The sequence below is a fragment of the Hippocampus comes genome, unplaced genomic scaffold (assembly GCF_001891065.2).
Source record: "Hippocampus comes isolate QL1 unplaced genomic scaffold, H_comes_QL1_v1.1 scaffold347, whole genome shotgun sequence".
In the NCBI taxonomy this organism is placed as follows: Eukaryota; Metazoa; Chordata; class Actinopteri; order Syngnathiformes; family Syngnathidae; genus Hippocampus; species Hippocampus comes.
The window spans coordinates 610,705-626,767 of record NW_017805872.1 but is presented as its reverse complement, the minus strand read 5'-3'; the positions used below and the strand labels follow the sequence as shown (position 1 = coordinate 626,767).

The 16,063-nt window shown below is 45.0% G+C and overlaps 3 protein-coding genes across 3 annotated transcripts in view; 1 reads left to right on the top strand and 2 right to left on the bottom strand.

Annotated features, from left to right (window-relative positions):
• Positions 1–113: 113 nt before the first annotated feature.
• Positions 114–5,720, bottom strand: ccni (cyclin I). The gene is made up of 10 exons (XM_019888750.1): positions 5,499–5,720; positions 4,832–4,991; positions 4,286–4,420; positions 4,036–4,110; positions 3,771–3,911; positions 3,221–3,349; positions 2,600–2,701; positions 2,005–2,152; positions 1,662–1,858; positions 114–1,515 (listed from the first exon to the last, which is right to left on the bottom strand). Exons 2-10 carry the CDS (start codon positions 4,943–4,945, stop codon positions 1,303–1,305), a joined length of 1,254 nt encoding a protein of 417 aa, XP_019744309.1. The 5' UTR covers positions 4,946–4,991; positions 5,499–5,720; the 3' UTR covers positions 114–1,302.
• Positions 5,721–6,506: 786 nt separating this feature from the next.
• ccng2 (cyclin G2) lies at positions 6,507–13,326 on the top strand. Its single transcript, XM_019888755.1, has 8 exons — positions 6,507–6,633; positions 7,607–7,738; positions 8,170–8,307; positions 8,427–8,671; positions 9,424–9,508; positions 9,717–9,815; positions 10,774–10,976; positions 12,182–13,326. Exons 2-8 carry the CDS (start codon positions 7,634–7,636, stop codon positions 12,300–12,302), a joined length of 996 nt encoding a protein of 331 aa, XP_019744314.1. The 5' UTR covers positions 6,507–6,633; positions 7,607–7,633; the 3' UTR covers positions 12,303–13,326.
• Positions 13,327–13,918: 592 nt separating this feature from the next.
• taf1c (TATA-box binding protein associated factor, RNA polymerase I subunit C) overlaps positions 13,919–16,063 on the bottom strand; it is a 7,243-nt gene continuing 5,098 nt past the window's right edge. The window contains 2 exon segments of the mRNA XM_019888749.1: positions 13,919–14,661; positions 15,021–16,057. Of these exon segments, the coding sequence (XP_019744308.1) occupies positions 14,500–14,661; positions 15,021–16,057 (1,199 nt within the window). The 3' untranslated portion in view covers positions 13,919–14,499.

Sequence of the window (16,063 nt, the reverse complement as noted above, 5' to 3'; positions counted from 1 at the left end):
GCCTTACTATACATGGTCGTTTTTTTCGGTTAGAAGCGCCTTACTTTCCATGATCGTTTTTTTCATGGTTTCTTAATCCTCCAAAATGACACATTTCAAAAATAGATCCACTCTTCTCAGTTGTCACGCTTTATTTTCCTGTGCATTCGGGTACCTTGTTTCGCATCCAGCAGGCCCCTCCAGCAAGTCAAACAGAGTTTTTTGCAAGAATAAAACAGATACAGATTCAAACCAGAGCAGGTTGTGACTATCATCACTCATTTGGTTTTGCGCGAGTGTTCAGCACAGACAGAAACGCACATATTTCAGATGCTTCATTTGAAAATGCCGTTGTGTTTTAGACACAATATATTAACTTCTATTATAAATCGATCTGGTCACCAGTAGCCAAAATAACTATTTCATATACACACACACACACATTTTAGTCCGATGAGAACATGTTCGGACATTTGTCGTTTTAAAATGCACAACTGGCTTCTCAAGTTACATTCAGAATGCTTTGAGTTTTGGTGGTTCAAGATGCTCTTTGACGCTTGCTGTAGTTGTTTCAATTGTGATCAATATGTTTCTATTTTTCCCCATTAGTTTGATCATTTCAGTTTAAACTTAAAGCATCAACAAAGCAGCTTGAGAAACCTTCATTCAATTAAGCCGCCTCAACAAGCTGAGAGGCAAAACAAGACAGGAGGAACTTCATTCGCATTTCATGTCCATGTGATCTTTGCTAAATTTTGTAATTTTCTCATTTCGAGAGGAAAAGTTCAGTGACCCTACAGAAAAAAATTCAAAAGTTGGATTGTGACACACTTGTAGAAAGGAAGAGAGCAGAGGGGAGTAAAAGCATGACAAATTTAAGGAGAAAACAAATAAAAATTGACAAACACAAGAGTAGAGGATACTTTTAAGTATTTTTAGGTTAACTTTTTTTTGTTAAAACATATGATTTAAGTCGTTTATATTATGTCAAACAATTATAAGTATAACAGTAATAGCAGCAGTTTATTTTTAATATAAATTTTTTTGGGGGGACTCTGTTTACTGGTTGAAGGGGCTGACGGGAGCTGAATTCAAGACACCTGAAGCAATTTGGGGGACGGATTGTGCTCATCAAATCCAACTAAACCATGGAGGTCAAAGTGAAACATCATTTCAGAGGCTGCATATGATTGGAAAATTTTATCCAACATTAGCTGTTGCTTGGAGGTTTTTGGACATGAATAACTTGATTGCTTTTAGGTTCAAAAGACCGGAAGGATGACTGGCGAGATTGGTTGCGATGAGCACAGTTGGGAGCGCTTTCTATGAGGCACAGATTGACTGCAGTGGAGGGCAGGGGGAAGAGCTGCCTTCCAGTTGTGACGTCAGGATCCTGAGGCCTCCCTCTGCACTTGCTGGTGTTACGGTCCCCATGGCAGGTGCTGCCCCCTCTTGGATGGCAGCAGTCATGACACCGTCTTCGTTGTACAGGCGCTTGATACCATCGTAGAAGTCGTCCACCTCCATCTCCTCCACCTTAAGACATGGAGATGGAGCATGGATATTATATTATTATTACACAAAAAAAAAGCATCATTTTTTGGGGGGGGGGTTACACAAATGAAACGGACTTAATCCTACAACATATTGATATAAGCATGGCAGTGGGGGGGGGCCGTTACCTTGCGCTTTGTTGAGGCCTTGCAGCGCATGGTGACTTTGTGCAGGCGGTTGAGGTGACCCGACGGTTTGGGAGGAGAGAGGAGTGCCATCAGGTTGCCGCGGTTGGGGGTGGACAGGGTGGCGCTGAAGCGCTGCTGGTGCCCCTCCTCCTCTCCGGCTGCTGGCGTGGAAGACTCAACGGAGGAAGTGATGTTCCCTGAAGAGAAAAGGGAAAATAATAATGAACAAGAGACACTGAGGTGGAATGACCTGCTGGATTAAGCACCAGATCTCCTTGTTTACTTATTCCGCGGACATCTTGTGTTCGACACTAAGTGTGAGGCTGTGAGATTGTATATATACCCAGAGAGTCCTGGTCTGGAGGCTGCACGGTGGTTTGGCTCCGAAGGGGGTGGTAGATGTAGACAGTGTTTGAAGGCAGGGAAGCCCGAGGCGCGCAAAGACTACTCGCAACCAGTTCTCGACTTTGAATCAACTCTGAGGTGTCGATCTAAGAAGAGGAAAAAAGAAGAAAAAAAAAACAAAAACATAACATCTATGAATGATTTCTACACAAAATACTATTATTGACTCTCATCTGACCCTTGACTGGAACCGTCCGCACATTCCAGTAAGTCACTAGAAGCAGTTCTATCGTCAAATATTTAAAAACGCTCCGCTCCTGGAATTCTATTTGATGCTGAGTCGACAAACGCGTACTTCCTCATAGCTGAAGGAGGTCTGTGTCGTAAAAGTAACACACTGCTTCCATGGCGCTCCTTGACATCGTTCGGTGATGTTGGAGGTATACAATTCCAAAAGTTAGAGTCGGTTCTCGATACCCACACCATTTGGAATCTCCACGTATGAAGTGGCGAAAAAACGTTTGCCGCATAGTTGCACCGAGTGAGCTTTTCTTTTGTTTTGGGGATTGACACGTTTGAAGGAGCTGCAGTACCTGCGCCTTCCTGAGCAGTTCGATGGTGACGGCCAGCCAGTCGGGGCAGCAGCTCTCCAGCTCCAGAGTGATGAGGGCCAAGGCCAGCATGGGTCCTCTCAGCTACATGACAAAAGGGACAAACTAATACAGTACATGCACAAGTCCGACATATAGAATTACAGGAAAAAAAAAAAACCACCAAAAAATGAGTCAAGCGCACGGCAGAAGCAAGCTGATAATCTGCAGTTGAGTTATGTACGGTATACATATCAGGGCCCGACCGATCAATTGACCCGCAAATTTAATCCGCCAATATTGGCTCTTTCATGGTGTTCAAACTTCTTTGCAGACCCCCCAAAAGATTCTTTGCCTTCGTTAAACAAATACTATTCACCCATGTATTGTAAAACAGTCAAATGCTCTGCCTGTAAATCAAATCTTTATTATTAAATGTTAAGGGACCAACAAAGAGGTCATTTTATGAATTAAATATTGAATTAATCTGTCCATTCATTGGTATTCATTGGAATTCTATCGTGCCAAATATTGGAATCGGTCTTAAAAAAAATTTAGAAATAAAAATCCCCATTGGTTGAGCCCTAATACAGTATGTCATTGTAATATTTCCTCAAGTTGTACCTGAATGAGCGAGTGGTCAGCCAAACAGCGGTAAAGTCGTCGTGTGAGCAGGGCCAGATGCTGAGAGCGGTTCAGTCCCAGCAACGAGTCCAAAAACCCAGAACAACATGACAACACCATTGCATGGAACTATGGAAGAAGTAGAAATGATGGGGGGGAAAAATTGAAAAATAAGATTTTTTTTCATTAATGATAAAAAATAATTCACAACAGATCAATTCACCTATTATTCAATGAGATATATGAATGCAAAGACAAGAAATATATTTAAAATCTACGGGCAAACGACGTTTCGAGGTTACAAAAACATCGTCAATACGCGATACAAGCTATGCTCGAGATTGTTTTACATTTATGGCCACGCACTGTTTTACACACAAATATTTACTGTAGGTGTGACTTTGCTACTGTGTTAGCAAAGGAAAGTCAGAGTAGGCAATAACGGTTCCGGATGATGACGGTGGCCCCCGTCGTAACCCGTCAACAATGAGTGCTTTAAATCTAAATGACGTCATGTAGGAGACTGTGTGCAGCATGTGGAAAGACGCACAATATGCAGGAAGTCCAGCGACGTGGCACTGTGAAGATCCCAGTTGAGTTTGTCAAGGATGATTCTTTCCATCCTCAGGATTTCGGATGGCGAACAGCCACAGCTGCTGGACACAACCAACTCCTTCAGAGAGGGCACACACTGGGGGAGACACACACACACACACACACACACATGCACGTCTTCAAGTGTAACGGACAGCGATTGAACTTATTGCATAACTTTCTACGGGAAATGTTTGTGTTCATATTGCGTTTGTATTGACCTCATCCTCCTCACAGGTCTTGATAGCCAGGAAGAAGGAGGCAAAAGCAATGCAGCGGAGGTACTTTGGACGAGCCTGAAGGCAAAGAATAAAATCAGACACAAAAGACATTTGTATTAAATCATGACTACTGTACATCGTTTTATGCTACATAAACACCCCAACACGCACACACATACACAAATAATGGCAATTGAATTATTCCATTCCATCAAAACTGTTAACTGTACATCTCAGGGCATTGGCATACCTTGATGGAAGCCAGGAAGCGATCCAGAATGCTAACAGCTAACACCAAAGTCTCTGGGTACAGCTGCAGTCTGCCATGGAGCTCTGTCAGCCAGCACACGGCCTTGTCCCGCTGAGTCGGGGAGATATCTGTATCCTTCATGAAAAGACAGGAAATACGAAACTTGCATCACACTGTCAAGGATTTGTTTTAGTCCTTTGGATTAATCCTATTCTGGCAGAGAAAAAAAAATATAAAAGATAAATACAACTTGAGAAGGCATCACAGTAGGGTTGGCCAATGATAGGGCTGGGCGATTTGATTAAAAAGTGTATCAAGACATAAGTATATCAGTCAATATCAATATATTGGAATATGATTTATTTTGAACATTTAATGTTAAATATGAGGGTAAAACAGCTATGAAAAAGTAAAATTAACTGGTCAATTTAAAGGTGACATAAAGGTTTTTCTAAACAGTGTTCTTAGTAGGGCTGGGCGAAAGACAACTTGCATTTTGTTTTATTGTGTTTATTGAGTTCTATTGCAGTAGACCAAAGCCCTAACCTGTGAGGAGGGCTTCTTTGGCACATAGACCCTCCACATCTTGGCTTCCCTCGACATGGCCTTTTCGAGAAGAAAAGCCAGTCTGTGGACTCCCCAGGGTTCGGAGAACTTCATTCCTTCTCACCCTGGTTAAGCCTTCCTCCCCACTGGATACAGCTACCTGCAAGATGATAAAACTCAATTGGACTCGTTCATTTCAAACAAAAGCTGGGTTAGGCTTGGTATCAACTCGCGTAACATTGTGATGCACGGATTGGTAGATAGATAAGATAGGTAGATATGGATATTCATGACAGCAATGACTGTAGATTGTTGAGCAGTCAGTCATTATCTTTATGTGTCTTACGAAAGCTTACTAAATGAATGATAAATATAAGGGGGATGGCTTTCTGCCAAATCTACTGTTATTCCCCGGAACCGGGCTAATGAGTTTCCGTCGAACGAGCTAGCTTGTTGACCTGACGTCACAAAATAAACTGAAACTTCTCTTCGACGTGTAACAATGTATTTTTTTTGTGGGAGAGCCTTATGAATAGATCCGACCCGATCAGCGGTTGTATTTTGACAAAAGAAAGCACGTTTGCTACGACAAGCGTGCTAAACGAATGCTTATGCCATTTAAATAGCTGCCGTGGATCCAGGAAGTAGACGGCACCCTGAGCCTTACCTCCCCTGCGAAGCGGAGAAAACCACGGTTGGATTTCATCCGGTCCACTCAGTTCCGAGATAAATAAAGTCGGGGAAATCGGGGACCCGCGTTTTCGCTTAGTCGTCCATCTTGGCTTCCGTTGGGGGCGTTATTGTAAAATATAAAAATAAAGTTGGGGAAAGTAGACAGCGAGTGTCCACTTCCGAAGAGGGGACTGGGGGAAGAGAGAAGGAAACAAACCCCGCCTCTTTCTTGGCCCCGGGCCAATGGGAGAATAAAGAAAAGCATTCGTGTGACCGAGACATTTTTTTTTATATCTTTCAGAGCTTTTCACCTACTTATTTAGCTGGATATTTATTTAAGCAACTTCCGAACACTGACATTTGTGGAATATTCGCACAGTGGAGCGCAAATCCACAAGATACATCGATGTGCTTGACTGATCAGTTGTATAACATTCATAACGTTTTTTTTATGTTATGGGTCGTATATTTACACAGTGCATCGTATCTTTTTCCACGGTAAACTACTCATGTAATTTGTTTCTTTTGGATTGAGTCTGTCTGTTGCGATCATAAATCACACAGTAGTCTACAGAGAATTTGACTGAGAAAAATACATTTATGAAGAGATCTACCCCAAACCCTTACGTAATGCAATACTTCACGACGAGCCTCCATCTCAGATCAAGAGCCAATCAAAAACGCCTATTTTGGGCGGATTATTTGAACGTGAAAATGCGCGGCTCGGTGATTGGGTAATAGAAACGTCAATCCGAAAACAGTCGTCTTTTGTTCAAGGTCGGTAATATTTCAGTTCCAGCGGTAGCTTTCGTCAAGGTGATAATATACTTGTCGTGTGACATACTGTAGTATTATGCATATCATTGTTATGACATCGGCCTAGACAAAACGATAATAATGCCTGTAACAATGTACGTATTACGCTTGAACGTTGTAGCCGCTACGGCCGTAGGGGTTTCTGGTTTTACCCCAATGTCACGATTGGTTCATCTGACCTGACGTCATTGGTGGGCGTATGTATTAGCAACATCAACAAAAGGGAGAATAGAGAAAGGAGACGGACCGCAGGAAAAACACAAGACTACACCACCCAAATACAACAGAGATGTGGATCTAATTTGCTTTAACAGGTAGGATCAGTTTCTAGGGATTACTGAAATATTACACAGACGCTGCGATGAATTCATTCTGTCTCGAATCGGCGGAGAAAATTAACGGAGGAAAGTAAAGGAATGACAATTTTTACATTGGCTAAATCTAAATAAGAAGAGTAATCGAACGATCATCAAATATTCACAATGTCTCTTATTCGATGAATGTATCACCAAAGTTGTGTTTAATGTGTGCCGTTTCGAAAACTGTAGTCAAGTCAAATCTCCAGTTTAGCCTCTACACGGAAAACAGGCATTCCGCTAATATTTCGTTCTTTTTTTTACGTTGGTTCGGAGAAAAATAGCAATTTAACATCAGTTTGCAAGCACAGTATTCCTCTGACAACCATCTATGTATTTTTCACTTGGACGTTGTTGGTATCCTCAAAATCCTGTTCTGTCCAAGGAACGATTTTAAACCATAGCAATACAGAAAAAAATACATGAATATATATAATTGGTATTATTGTGCCATAATGTTGAAAACGTTTGTTTTGGTGTCAATGACGCCCAAGTAGGGGAGAATGTTTTGCAGTTTGAGGAATAGGAAAAACAGCCCCTCCCCCGCTCCAAAGGGAAGATTTAAAAGGTTCGCGAGCTGCAGTCAGCGACCGATTCAGCTCCCTCGGTTGCCATCTATTAAGTCAAGAAAACGGAACTGAACCTTGTGTCGTTTTTTTAATGTGCGTTTTACGGGCCAAATAAACAAGCGACGCCGTGAAAAAGGACAGTTGTTTTTTTTTTTTTTTTTTTTGCTCTGGGGCCCAGAAGGCGTTCCCTCCCGAGAAATCTGACACCCGGGTCCAGCTGTGGGGAAGTGGGCCGGCCTGCGAGCTGCGCTCGTCACTTCTTTCCTAAAGCAGGTCAACATTCTGGACCAGTATAGGGATAGATATCAGTGACAACACACACCACACCGACCAGAATTACATAAGTGTTTTTGCTTCTGCAGTGAGAAGACGAGAGTGCCAGCTGAGACATGGATGCCTTCAAACTGATGAAGGAACTGCGGGCCAACTATGAGCTGGAGGTCTATTATCTCCCCAAGGAGACAGGCCTGAGTCTCATTGAGTCCACTAATCAGGTGAGTCTGCTATCTCGACTTTCAATAAAGCTACTTCTTCCTTGACATGTCTCAATCAAGGGTTTCAGTTTCTTCTTTACTGTACTCACATGACACAACCATAACTTGCTGTTGTAAACTGTGACTTTGAATTTCATAAAAAAATTTAAGAGACCAATTAAATGCCAGCTCAGATGTGCTGTGACCCACTTTGCAAGTGCAACATTTTTTTGTGCGCCCAAGGCAAATCTTTTCCTTCCTTTCTTTCAATCCATCTACCCATCCTCACAAGGGTCGGGGGTGTGCCCGAATCGATGGTGTGGAATTTGCATGTTCTCCTTGCGCTCACTTGAGAAAATTGTAAAATCAATGGAAGACTCGAAATTGGCCATAGGCACACACGCGAATATGAGGGCAGTATTGTGTAAAACTGACCGGCGTTCATTTTCCAGAAGGACGGGCGGATCTCAGCCAAGTGCAGAGATGCCAAAGTGGAGGACTTGTGGAGTCTGACCAGCTTCTTTGGCTACAGCACGCAGACCTTCGTTCTGGCTGTGAACCTGCTTGACAGATTCTTGGCCATGATGAGGGTACGAGATGCTCCTATTTCAACGGTTACAGTTTAAAAGTGTTTTTTTTTTTGTGGAACTGGTGATACAACATGGGATCATCGTTAAGTATTAAAAAAATCAGCATTTATCTATTTCAGATCCAACCGAAGCACTTGTCCTGCGTCAGCCTGAGCTGCCTCCACATGGCCGCCAAAATGACGGAGGAGGAATGCAACCTCGCGTCCACGGACGAGCTCATCCGCATCGGGCAGTGCCGCTTCAGTGTGTCCGACCTCGGCCGGATGGAGAAGATCATCACTGAGAAGCTCGACTTCAAGTCCAAATCTGTCACAGCCTTGACCTTTCTGCACTTGTACCATCGGATTGCACTATCTCACTCCACGGAGGGGTAAGGAGGAAGACTGACTACACCTTTTTTGTTTTCCCCTTTTCGTTGCAAAGAACGCTAGAGTCACGCACATCTGAAACGGAAAAGGGGATTCTAGCCACCCCTGGAGTACGTAATCTCACTAAATACTGGGAGAACATTCGGACTCACATGACACCTATCGACAATTTAGTCTTCAATCAAAACGAGCACGCGCGTTTTTGGAACGCCGAGGATGTCAATTCCACACAGGAAGGCCAAAGTCAAGATTCAAACCCAGGACCTCAGAACTGTGAACCAGAAATGCACATCACTAGGGCACTGTGCTGCCCCAGATAGAACCGACTCCAATCAAAACAGACGTGCTGCCAGCTTGCACTCGCAGCTACTAAATAAAAACAATAGTCGTTCATGCGACAGTAGTTGTAACAATGTAACAAAGAAGGCTTCAACTATTTTCAATCTGGAAATATTTAATGACACGCTTGACATATTCCCCCCCCCCCCCCCCGCCCCCATCGGCATTTGGGCCTTTCTGCCGCCGCAGACGTGCCGTCTGCAAATTCAACTTTCGCTCGACGTTTTCTGCTGCCAGCGCGTACAAAACCTCATTGTTTTTTGCTTGGCGGCGCTTTTCCAACGCACTCGGCGTTGTTTGTGCGAGCAGAACCGGCTCGCTTTGGGCCAGCAGTCGACTATCAGACGGTTGCGTCTGGCTGAAGCACGCTGATAAGATTTATTGCTGACTGTCGCTGACATCCACACTTGCATAATCAGCGGTGGGTCATGTGGGAGACGCGGGAGGCGCAGCTCAAGGCCTGCCTGTGCCGGATCTCCTTCTCCAAAGCCAAGGTCGGAATTCACAGCCGACGTCAACTCGCATCGACGGTGGCCGAATTACAAGTGACGCGCACGTCAAAAACGATACCCAAAGCCAAGGTCGGAATTCACAGCCGACGTCAACTTGCATCGACGGTGGCCGAATTACAAGTGATGCGCACGTCAAAACGATTTAACCATTTAACGTTTTCTTTCGCCTTTCTCGTCTCCTTCCATCTAGCCGTCTGTCCTGGCCTTGTCGCTCCTGAGGCAGCAGATCGAAGCCATTCAGTCGCAGGACATGTTGGAAATAGCCCGTCACATCCAGAGACACCTGAAGGTAAACAAAACACCGTCGAACTCACGCGCGCGACAAGAAACGACGACGGCCGTAGTACGTTTACGACAGCGGTCCCCAGCCGCCGATCCGCGGACGGGTACAGGAGACGTTCCTCTCCAGAGCGACGTGGAGGAGGAAGCCGTTGTGTGCGTGCGATGTCGTCAAAAACGAGGCCATACGAGAAACCTGTTGAATCATTTGAACAAGTGGCAAAAACGCGAGCGGAGCTTAAACGGCCTGCCCACGTAAAAAACATGAGCAGTTTCGTCGCTACGAACTAGTCGGCGGCTACCGGATGGAGGCAGCGATCAATCGTGTCATCTTTTGATCAGTAGCAATGATGCAAACCATTTCAAGTTACCAAGTATGGTTCATCGCTATCTAAAGTGCTACTATTGTCCACCGATGCTAAAACTTCACCAAAGCAAAGTGAGTGGTCGGTATCATAACAACTGAGCAATCACCGGAGACTTTGTAAGCGGCGAGTTGCGAGCACTCCTTGCATGTGTACAAACTAGGCATGTTTATTTTTAGCCAGGTTCCGATCCAATAAACATTCTCCTCTTGTCTGTGGAGGGTACGTGTTTATGTAAGATGTCATTTAGTGGTAATTCTATCATTTTGCAAAAAGTCAAACCGTGAAATTGGATTTTGGGTTCGAACAAAATGAGCCGATTTGAACGTTGTTAGTTTTCCCAATTTTTAGCTTTTCAAATATTCGACAAGTTGCTTCGACATTTCAAAGAGTACGTCGTCACTCGAATATGTCGTGATGGAGGTCCAAAGAAGTATTTACCCTGCTATTTTTTTTTTAACCTGTGGATCTGAAAAAAGAAACCAGTTTCAGCATTCGGTTGCACATTTGGAAGCTCGAGTGTGTACATATTTACGGTGGACGGGAGGTCTAGGGGGGGGGGGGCAAACCGGGCTAATGGGTCTGCTGCCTGTTTGGTTTCAGATTGCAGACAGCGAGCTCCTGTTGTGGCGCGGCCAAGTTGCTCAGTGCTTGTCGGACTACGCCTCTCCGGAGTGCAGCAAACCCAATCATAGGAAACTGCAGTGGATCGTGTCGCGTCGGACCGCCCAGAACCTACACAGCAGTTACCGCAGCGTACCCGAACTGCCCACCATCCCCGAGTGCTGCTGGGATGAGAGCGAGAGGTGAGAGTTGCGACGTACCCGTGCAGCGTGGCTCTCAGGTTCACAACTCCCCCCCACGCCCACTTAGTTCTCGCTCCCTCAAATAGTGTTTGGTCTGCAGACCCGAGGCACCGGGCAAGTGCGGAGGACCTCAGAGGTGGGGCGAGGCCATTTCAAAATTTGAAAACAAATAGTCGGATCTTCAAAAGAATTCTAAAATGAGCCAGACACACGGGTGCACTCATGCCCAAAATCGTCATGCAACGGCAGGTTCAAGTCAGCTGGAAAATACCAAACACGCCTTCTGGTGACGCATTCAATGAAAAAGAAACCAAGCCCAAGGGTCAACACAGACATTCAAGTTTCTACAGCAAGCGAATGAGTGTTTTTTTTTTTTTTCCGAGCACATTCACGTCATTCTAAAAAAAACTGCAACACCACACACGGCGCTGCAACAGTGCGTCACACAGTCGTACGTGACGGGCTCCTCGAGCGGACTGACTAACGTGTCTTGCCGCTCCCTTTCGTATCTCCGAAGGGAGATACGTTGCCCGTCTGGATGGGTGCGAGTCACAGGTCGCGTCCCACTGAGACGAGGCCAGTTTCCGTGACATCACGCAAGGCCTCGCCCTTTGGTGCAACAAGGGGTTTACCGAAACGTCCGGCTAATGTTGAAACGGAGGAGGAAAGAGGAACTTGACTCAGTGGCCACATATATTAGCCGTGCGTCAATCTCTCAGGACGTCCAATGTGAGCTAAATAGTCATGTTCAATTTTCAGAGATATTAAATTGTTTGGCACCTCTTCGAGCTTTTAATGAGATCAATATTACAAACTGGCTTGGCCGATATAATTACCGGTGAGAGTATTTATTTCTATTTTGGTTTTCAGCCATCCAAACAGGAAGTATAATCGCCCACAGGGTATGTCAACAAACCTGGTGACGTTGAATTTTACATCAGGACTGACTGACTGACTGCCAGTCAGCTGACACATGTGACTGCAAACATTTTTGCACAACGCAACGAGCTGACAGTCAAGTGGAAGTTAGAAAAGCATTTTTTTTTTTTTTGCTGTGTCATGCATGTCAGAGAATTGCAAATATACGTTCGGCAAATCTTTACATTTTAAGATGCCCTGACTTTTCTGTACATAAAGCCCTCGGATTTGTTTGTAGACAAATTAAAACCGTGTGTTGTTTTGTTTTTTTTTTTATTATTTTTCAGTGAGGACTCCTGCGAGGACATGATGAGTTCGGGCGAGGAGTCCCTCAGCAGCTCACTGGGCAGCGATGGCGAAGGGCCCTTTTTTCCAGCTCACCTCCGCCACCAATACCTCAACGCCTGACGTCGCCGTGCCTCACGCCCACCCAGAATGTTCGACTTTTAATTTATTGCCTGATAAGCTCCGGTGCTCGAAGTGAATTGCACAACAACTGGCAGCTGAGCAGACGTGCATTTCTAGATTTTTTAGTTAGATGTGTCGGTGGTACATTCCAAGATACAGAATAGGTTTGAAGACACTCTGGTTGGTTGGGGTGCGAGAACTGCTGTCAGATCAGAGCAAAAAAAAAAAACAAAAACAAAAGAAAAAAGAAAAAAAAAACACTGTTCAGTTGTTGTCAAGAACTTTAATTTAGCTCAAATGTGGCATGCATAGAAAGTGTTGACTGTTAATCCAAGATGAATTAGTTTACTGATCCGCAGAAGCCGAGGGCAGCTGCAGTTACAACTATCTGGATTTGATCCGTTTGCATTTCAAGTCTTTCATTTTGAACGAGACTTTTTAGAGTTCTCGATTTTATTTTTCGTGCATATGCATATTGAGTGACAATATATTGTGAACTTAATCTGTTGAAATTCCAACAAGTCCTGAGACGCGTTGACTCAAAATAGGAGGCCATGAATTTATTGGACCATCAGCAGCAGTAAGGATGGAAACTGGTCAACTAAATGAGAACATTCGGAATTGACTGAATACTTTTAGTGACTGCAACTGCCCTCGACTTCTGAGTGTGTTCATTTGCACAGTTTGTAATTTGTGTTTTGGAAGCATTTGGTGTCTTTGGGGAAAACGTGTGTGTGTGTGTGAGACAAATGTTTGTTTTTCTTGACTCTCCTGAGGCCATTTACTCAAAGTGCAGCAAAGAGCACTTTACTCTCCCTATAGAGGGTCAAACACTGTTGACTCATTTGGTGAGTGTGTTATTTTTTGTGATAGTGTGCGGGTTGTTTTGGGTTTGTTTGTTTTTTTAAACCCCAAAGTTAAAGTTGCCAATTTTAGATGTAGCTTAAAAAAAGGTTTGAAAATTGTCCCAAAAGAATGTTGTGTGGAACAAACTGATGCTGAATTTAACATGTTAAAAAAAAAATCCAGAAATGCATAGAAAAATGTAAAATTGTAAATGATGTACAAAAAAAAAATTATAGTCCTTTGTAGATATTACGTTAATTTATTCTTTTTGTCACATGTACTTGGGAAAAAAAACATCTTATAAAAAGGTTATTTTTTAAACACTTTGGCTCTCTTATTTTCACCATGTTAAAATACAGTGAAGTAGCAACCTAAATTTAGCTCATCTATGATGGACTGATGCAAAGTGGAAAGTTGAAATGTGGACTCGTTAGACCACAGAACCTTTTTTTTTTTTTTTTAGCAGCACGGTTGTCCATCCGGCCTGCACAATCCACAGCTGCAACACAACTCAGATCAGTTTCTACTGTACTGATTCTCGGAAACGGGACTGAAACCCACAAACAGTCGACAGCCATGATCAGTGTTGGAAGAGAAAATTGCAGCGGTGTTACATTCCAACTGAGAATGGACTTGAAGTAGCTCCCGCCATCTGCCTTAACTGGTGTCGCAACTTTGCGCTTTAACAACCCCCACCCCCCCATCTCCGTGGAGATGAGAAGTTATGCTGAAGATGACGTCACTGTAAACCTCTGACAAATTGACCGAAGTAGCTGATAAAACGGTTTCTTGAAATAGGTTGTACAGGCACATTTCATCAAATGGACTTAGTCACTTTACCGATTGCAAATATCATCATCCATGATTCAATTCATCACTGGACAGTCCACATCTGCACATTGCATTGACACGCGCCCGCACACATTGAATATAAAAATGTCATTTGGTCCTACCGAATCCAGCATGCACGCCGTCCGTCTTCTGCCTTGTGAGGGGCTCCGTGGAGTGAAAGATCCATTCGGCTTGTGAGCGTGCATGCTTGCTTTTTGGGTGCGAATTAAAAACCATAATCCACTTCATCGTATCTTGAGGTCGCCAGGTCGTAAAAACGACGTGCAAAAAGAGCAGAGACATTCTGTCCCTGAAGTCACATTGGTTGCTTTGGGGGTTGGGAAGGTTTCAGGTTCCATAAATCCATGACTGATGGAATAACTTGTTTTTGTTAAAAAAAAAAAAAAAACAACACATCGAACGGAATATATGGGATGGGGGGGGGACTCAAAATGTTTTTCAGCCAAAAATTTCATGACTGCATTTTGAACATGGATGGGGCAATGAAAAAAAAAAAAAATCAAAATCCCATACGCGCCTTCTTTTTCTTGGGTTGTGAAGACTGTGACCAAGGCCGCCCCAGTGAACTCTGGGAGAGGGGCAGAGACTGGGAGGAGTGGCGCACCGGCCCACGTAAAGGCCGTTCCGCATCAAAGTCGTAGTCGTGTTGAGCGGGATCGTCCTGCGTGCACAACGGGAATGATTAGAATGCGCAGTGTTGTTTTGCGTTCACTTTGTCCAACAAGGTACAGCACCTTTTTCGGGTGAGGAGAACTGGCAACTTTTTCAGCTGTTGTCGCTCATTTTATCATTTCAGGAAAGGGACTGAATCCACTAGAAAAGAAATCGCCCCCTCACCCAGCCAGGCCCGAATGATATCGCTCAACGCGGCGGCTCGGTATTTTAACTGCAGTTGCAACGTTGTGCCACTATGGAGGCGCTATTCCAACTTGAAATAACTCCCAACGAAGAAACACGTGAAATATATAAACAGAACATATGCTGTATAGTGAAAAGCAAGAATGTGAAAACCCCAGTTACCTGTGATCCAAAGAGAGCGGCGAGGTAGTCCTCTGCAGGGCGTTTGCTTCTCCTCTGACCGGATGGCACCGAGTCAAGTTGGACGCTCTTTGACGGGGTGAGGACGATTGGCGTCGGCAAGGGGGCTTCGGCGAGCACGGCGGCGGGCGTCTTTGCTCTCGGCGCCTCACTCTCCACCGTGCCCTCCGCCTCCGGCCTTTCTGTTTCCGAGGCCACCCCAGAGGACCAGCCCGTAAAGTCCGAGTAATCATCCAGCTCCGACTGGTAGGTGATCGATGAAGTGAAGCTTTCCGAAAGCGCCAGCCGTCGCCCGGCGGACCGCATCCTTGCCTCCCTTTCCTTCCTCCTCCGCCTTCGGAGAGCGTTCCTCTTGAATTCCTTGTTCAGGCCCAGCCGGTCTTCCCACCACGCTCTCCACTTCTCCTCGCCTCGCCAGGCCAGGGTCAGACGCTGACTGAGATCGTCGGGCCACGCTTCCGCGTCCACCTGCTCCGGAAGCGGCACCACATCGGAAGAGGCGGCGGCGCTTCTCACCAGCGGGAAACGGTCGGACATGCACAAACTCAGTTGACGTCTCATACTCTTCACGTGGCTGTCTTGGGACAGTTCTCTCATTTTGTCGCCGGTCAGACTGAAGAGACTGCCGGTGTTGACGGTGACTTGGTGCGGGCAGCGCGGACGCGGCTTCTTTTTGTGGCTCTTGCGCATTAGTTTTTGGAGCCAGAGTTTCCACGTGTTGAGAGCATCTTCGCTGAGTTTTGCTGAAGTCTGCTGGAGAGGTCGATTAGCAGGAGTCAAGTTGATGTGCGTGTCCTGAACGCCGCTTGGCTCTCCTGGGCCATTGGCTGGACCGTTTTTCCCATCTGCACTCAATTCGTGCTCGGGTGCTAGATCATCATTGACGAACAACTGGAGGTTGAACCCTTTCAGGTTTCGTCCTCTCCCTCGTGTCTCTGAATCCTCAGAACCGGTGTCCGAGTTACCGGAATCACCGTGTAGTTTTCTCTCTGGTGTTTCAGCCGCAAATCTGTGAAGGTCTCCGC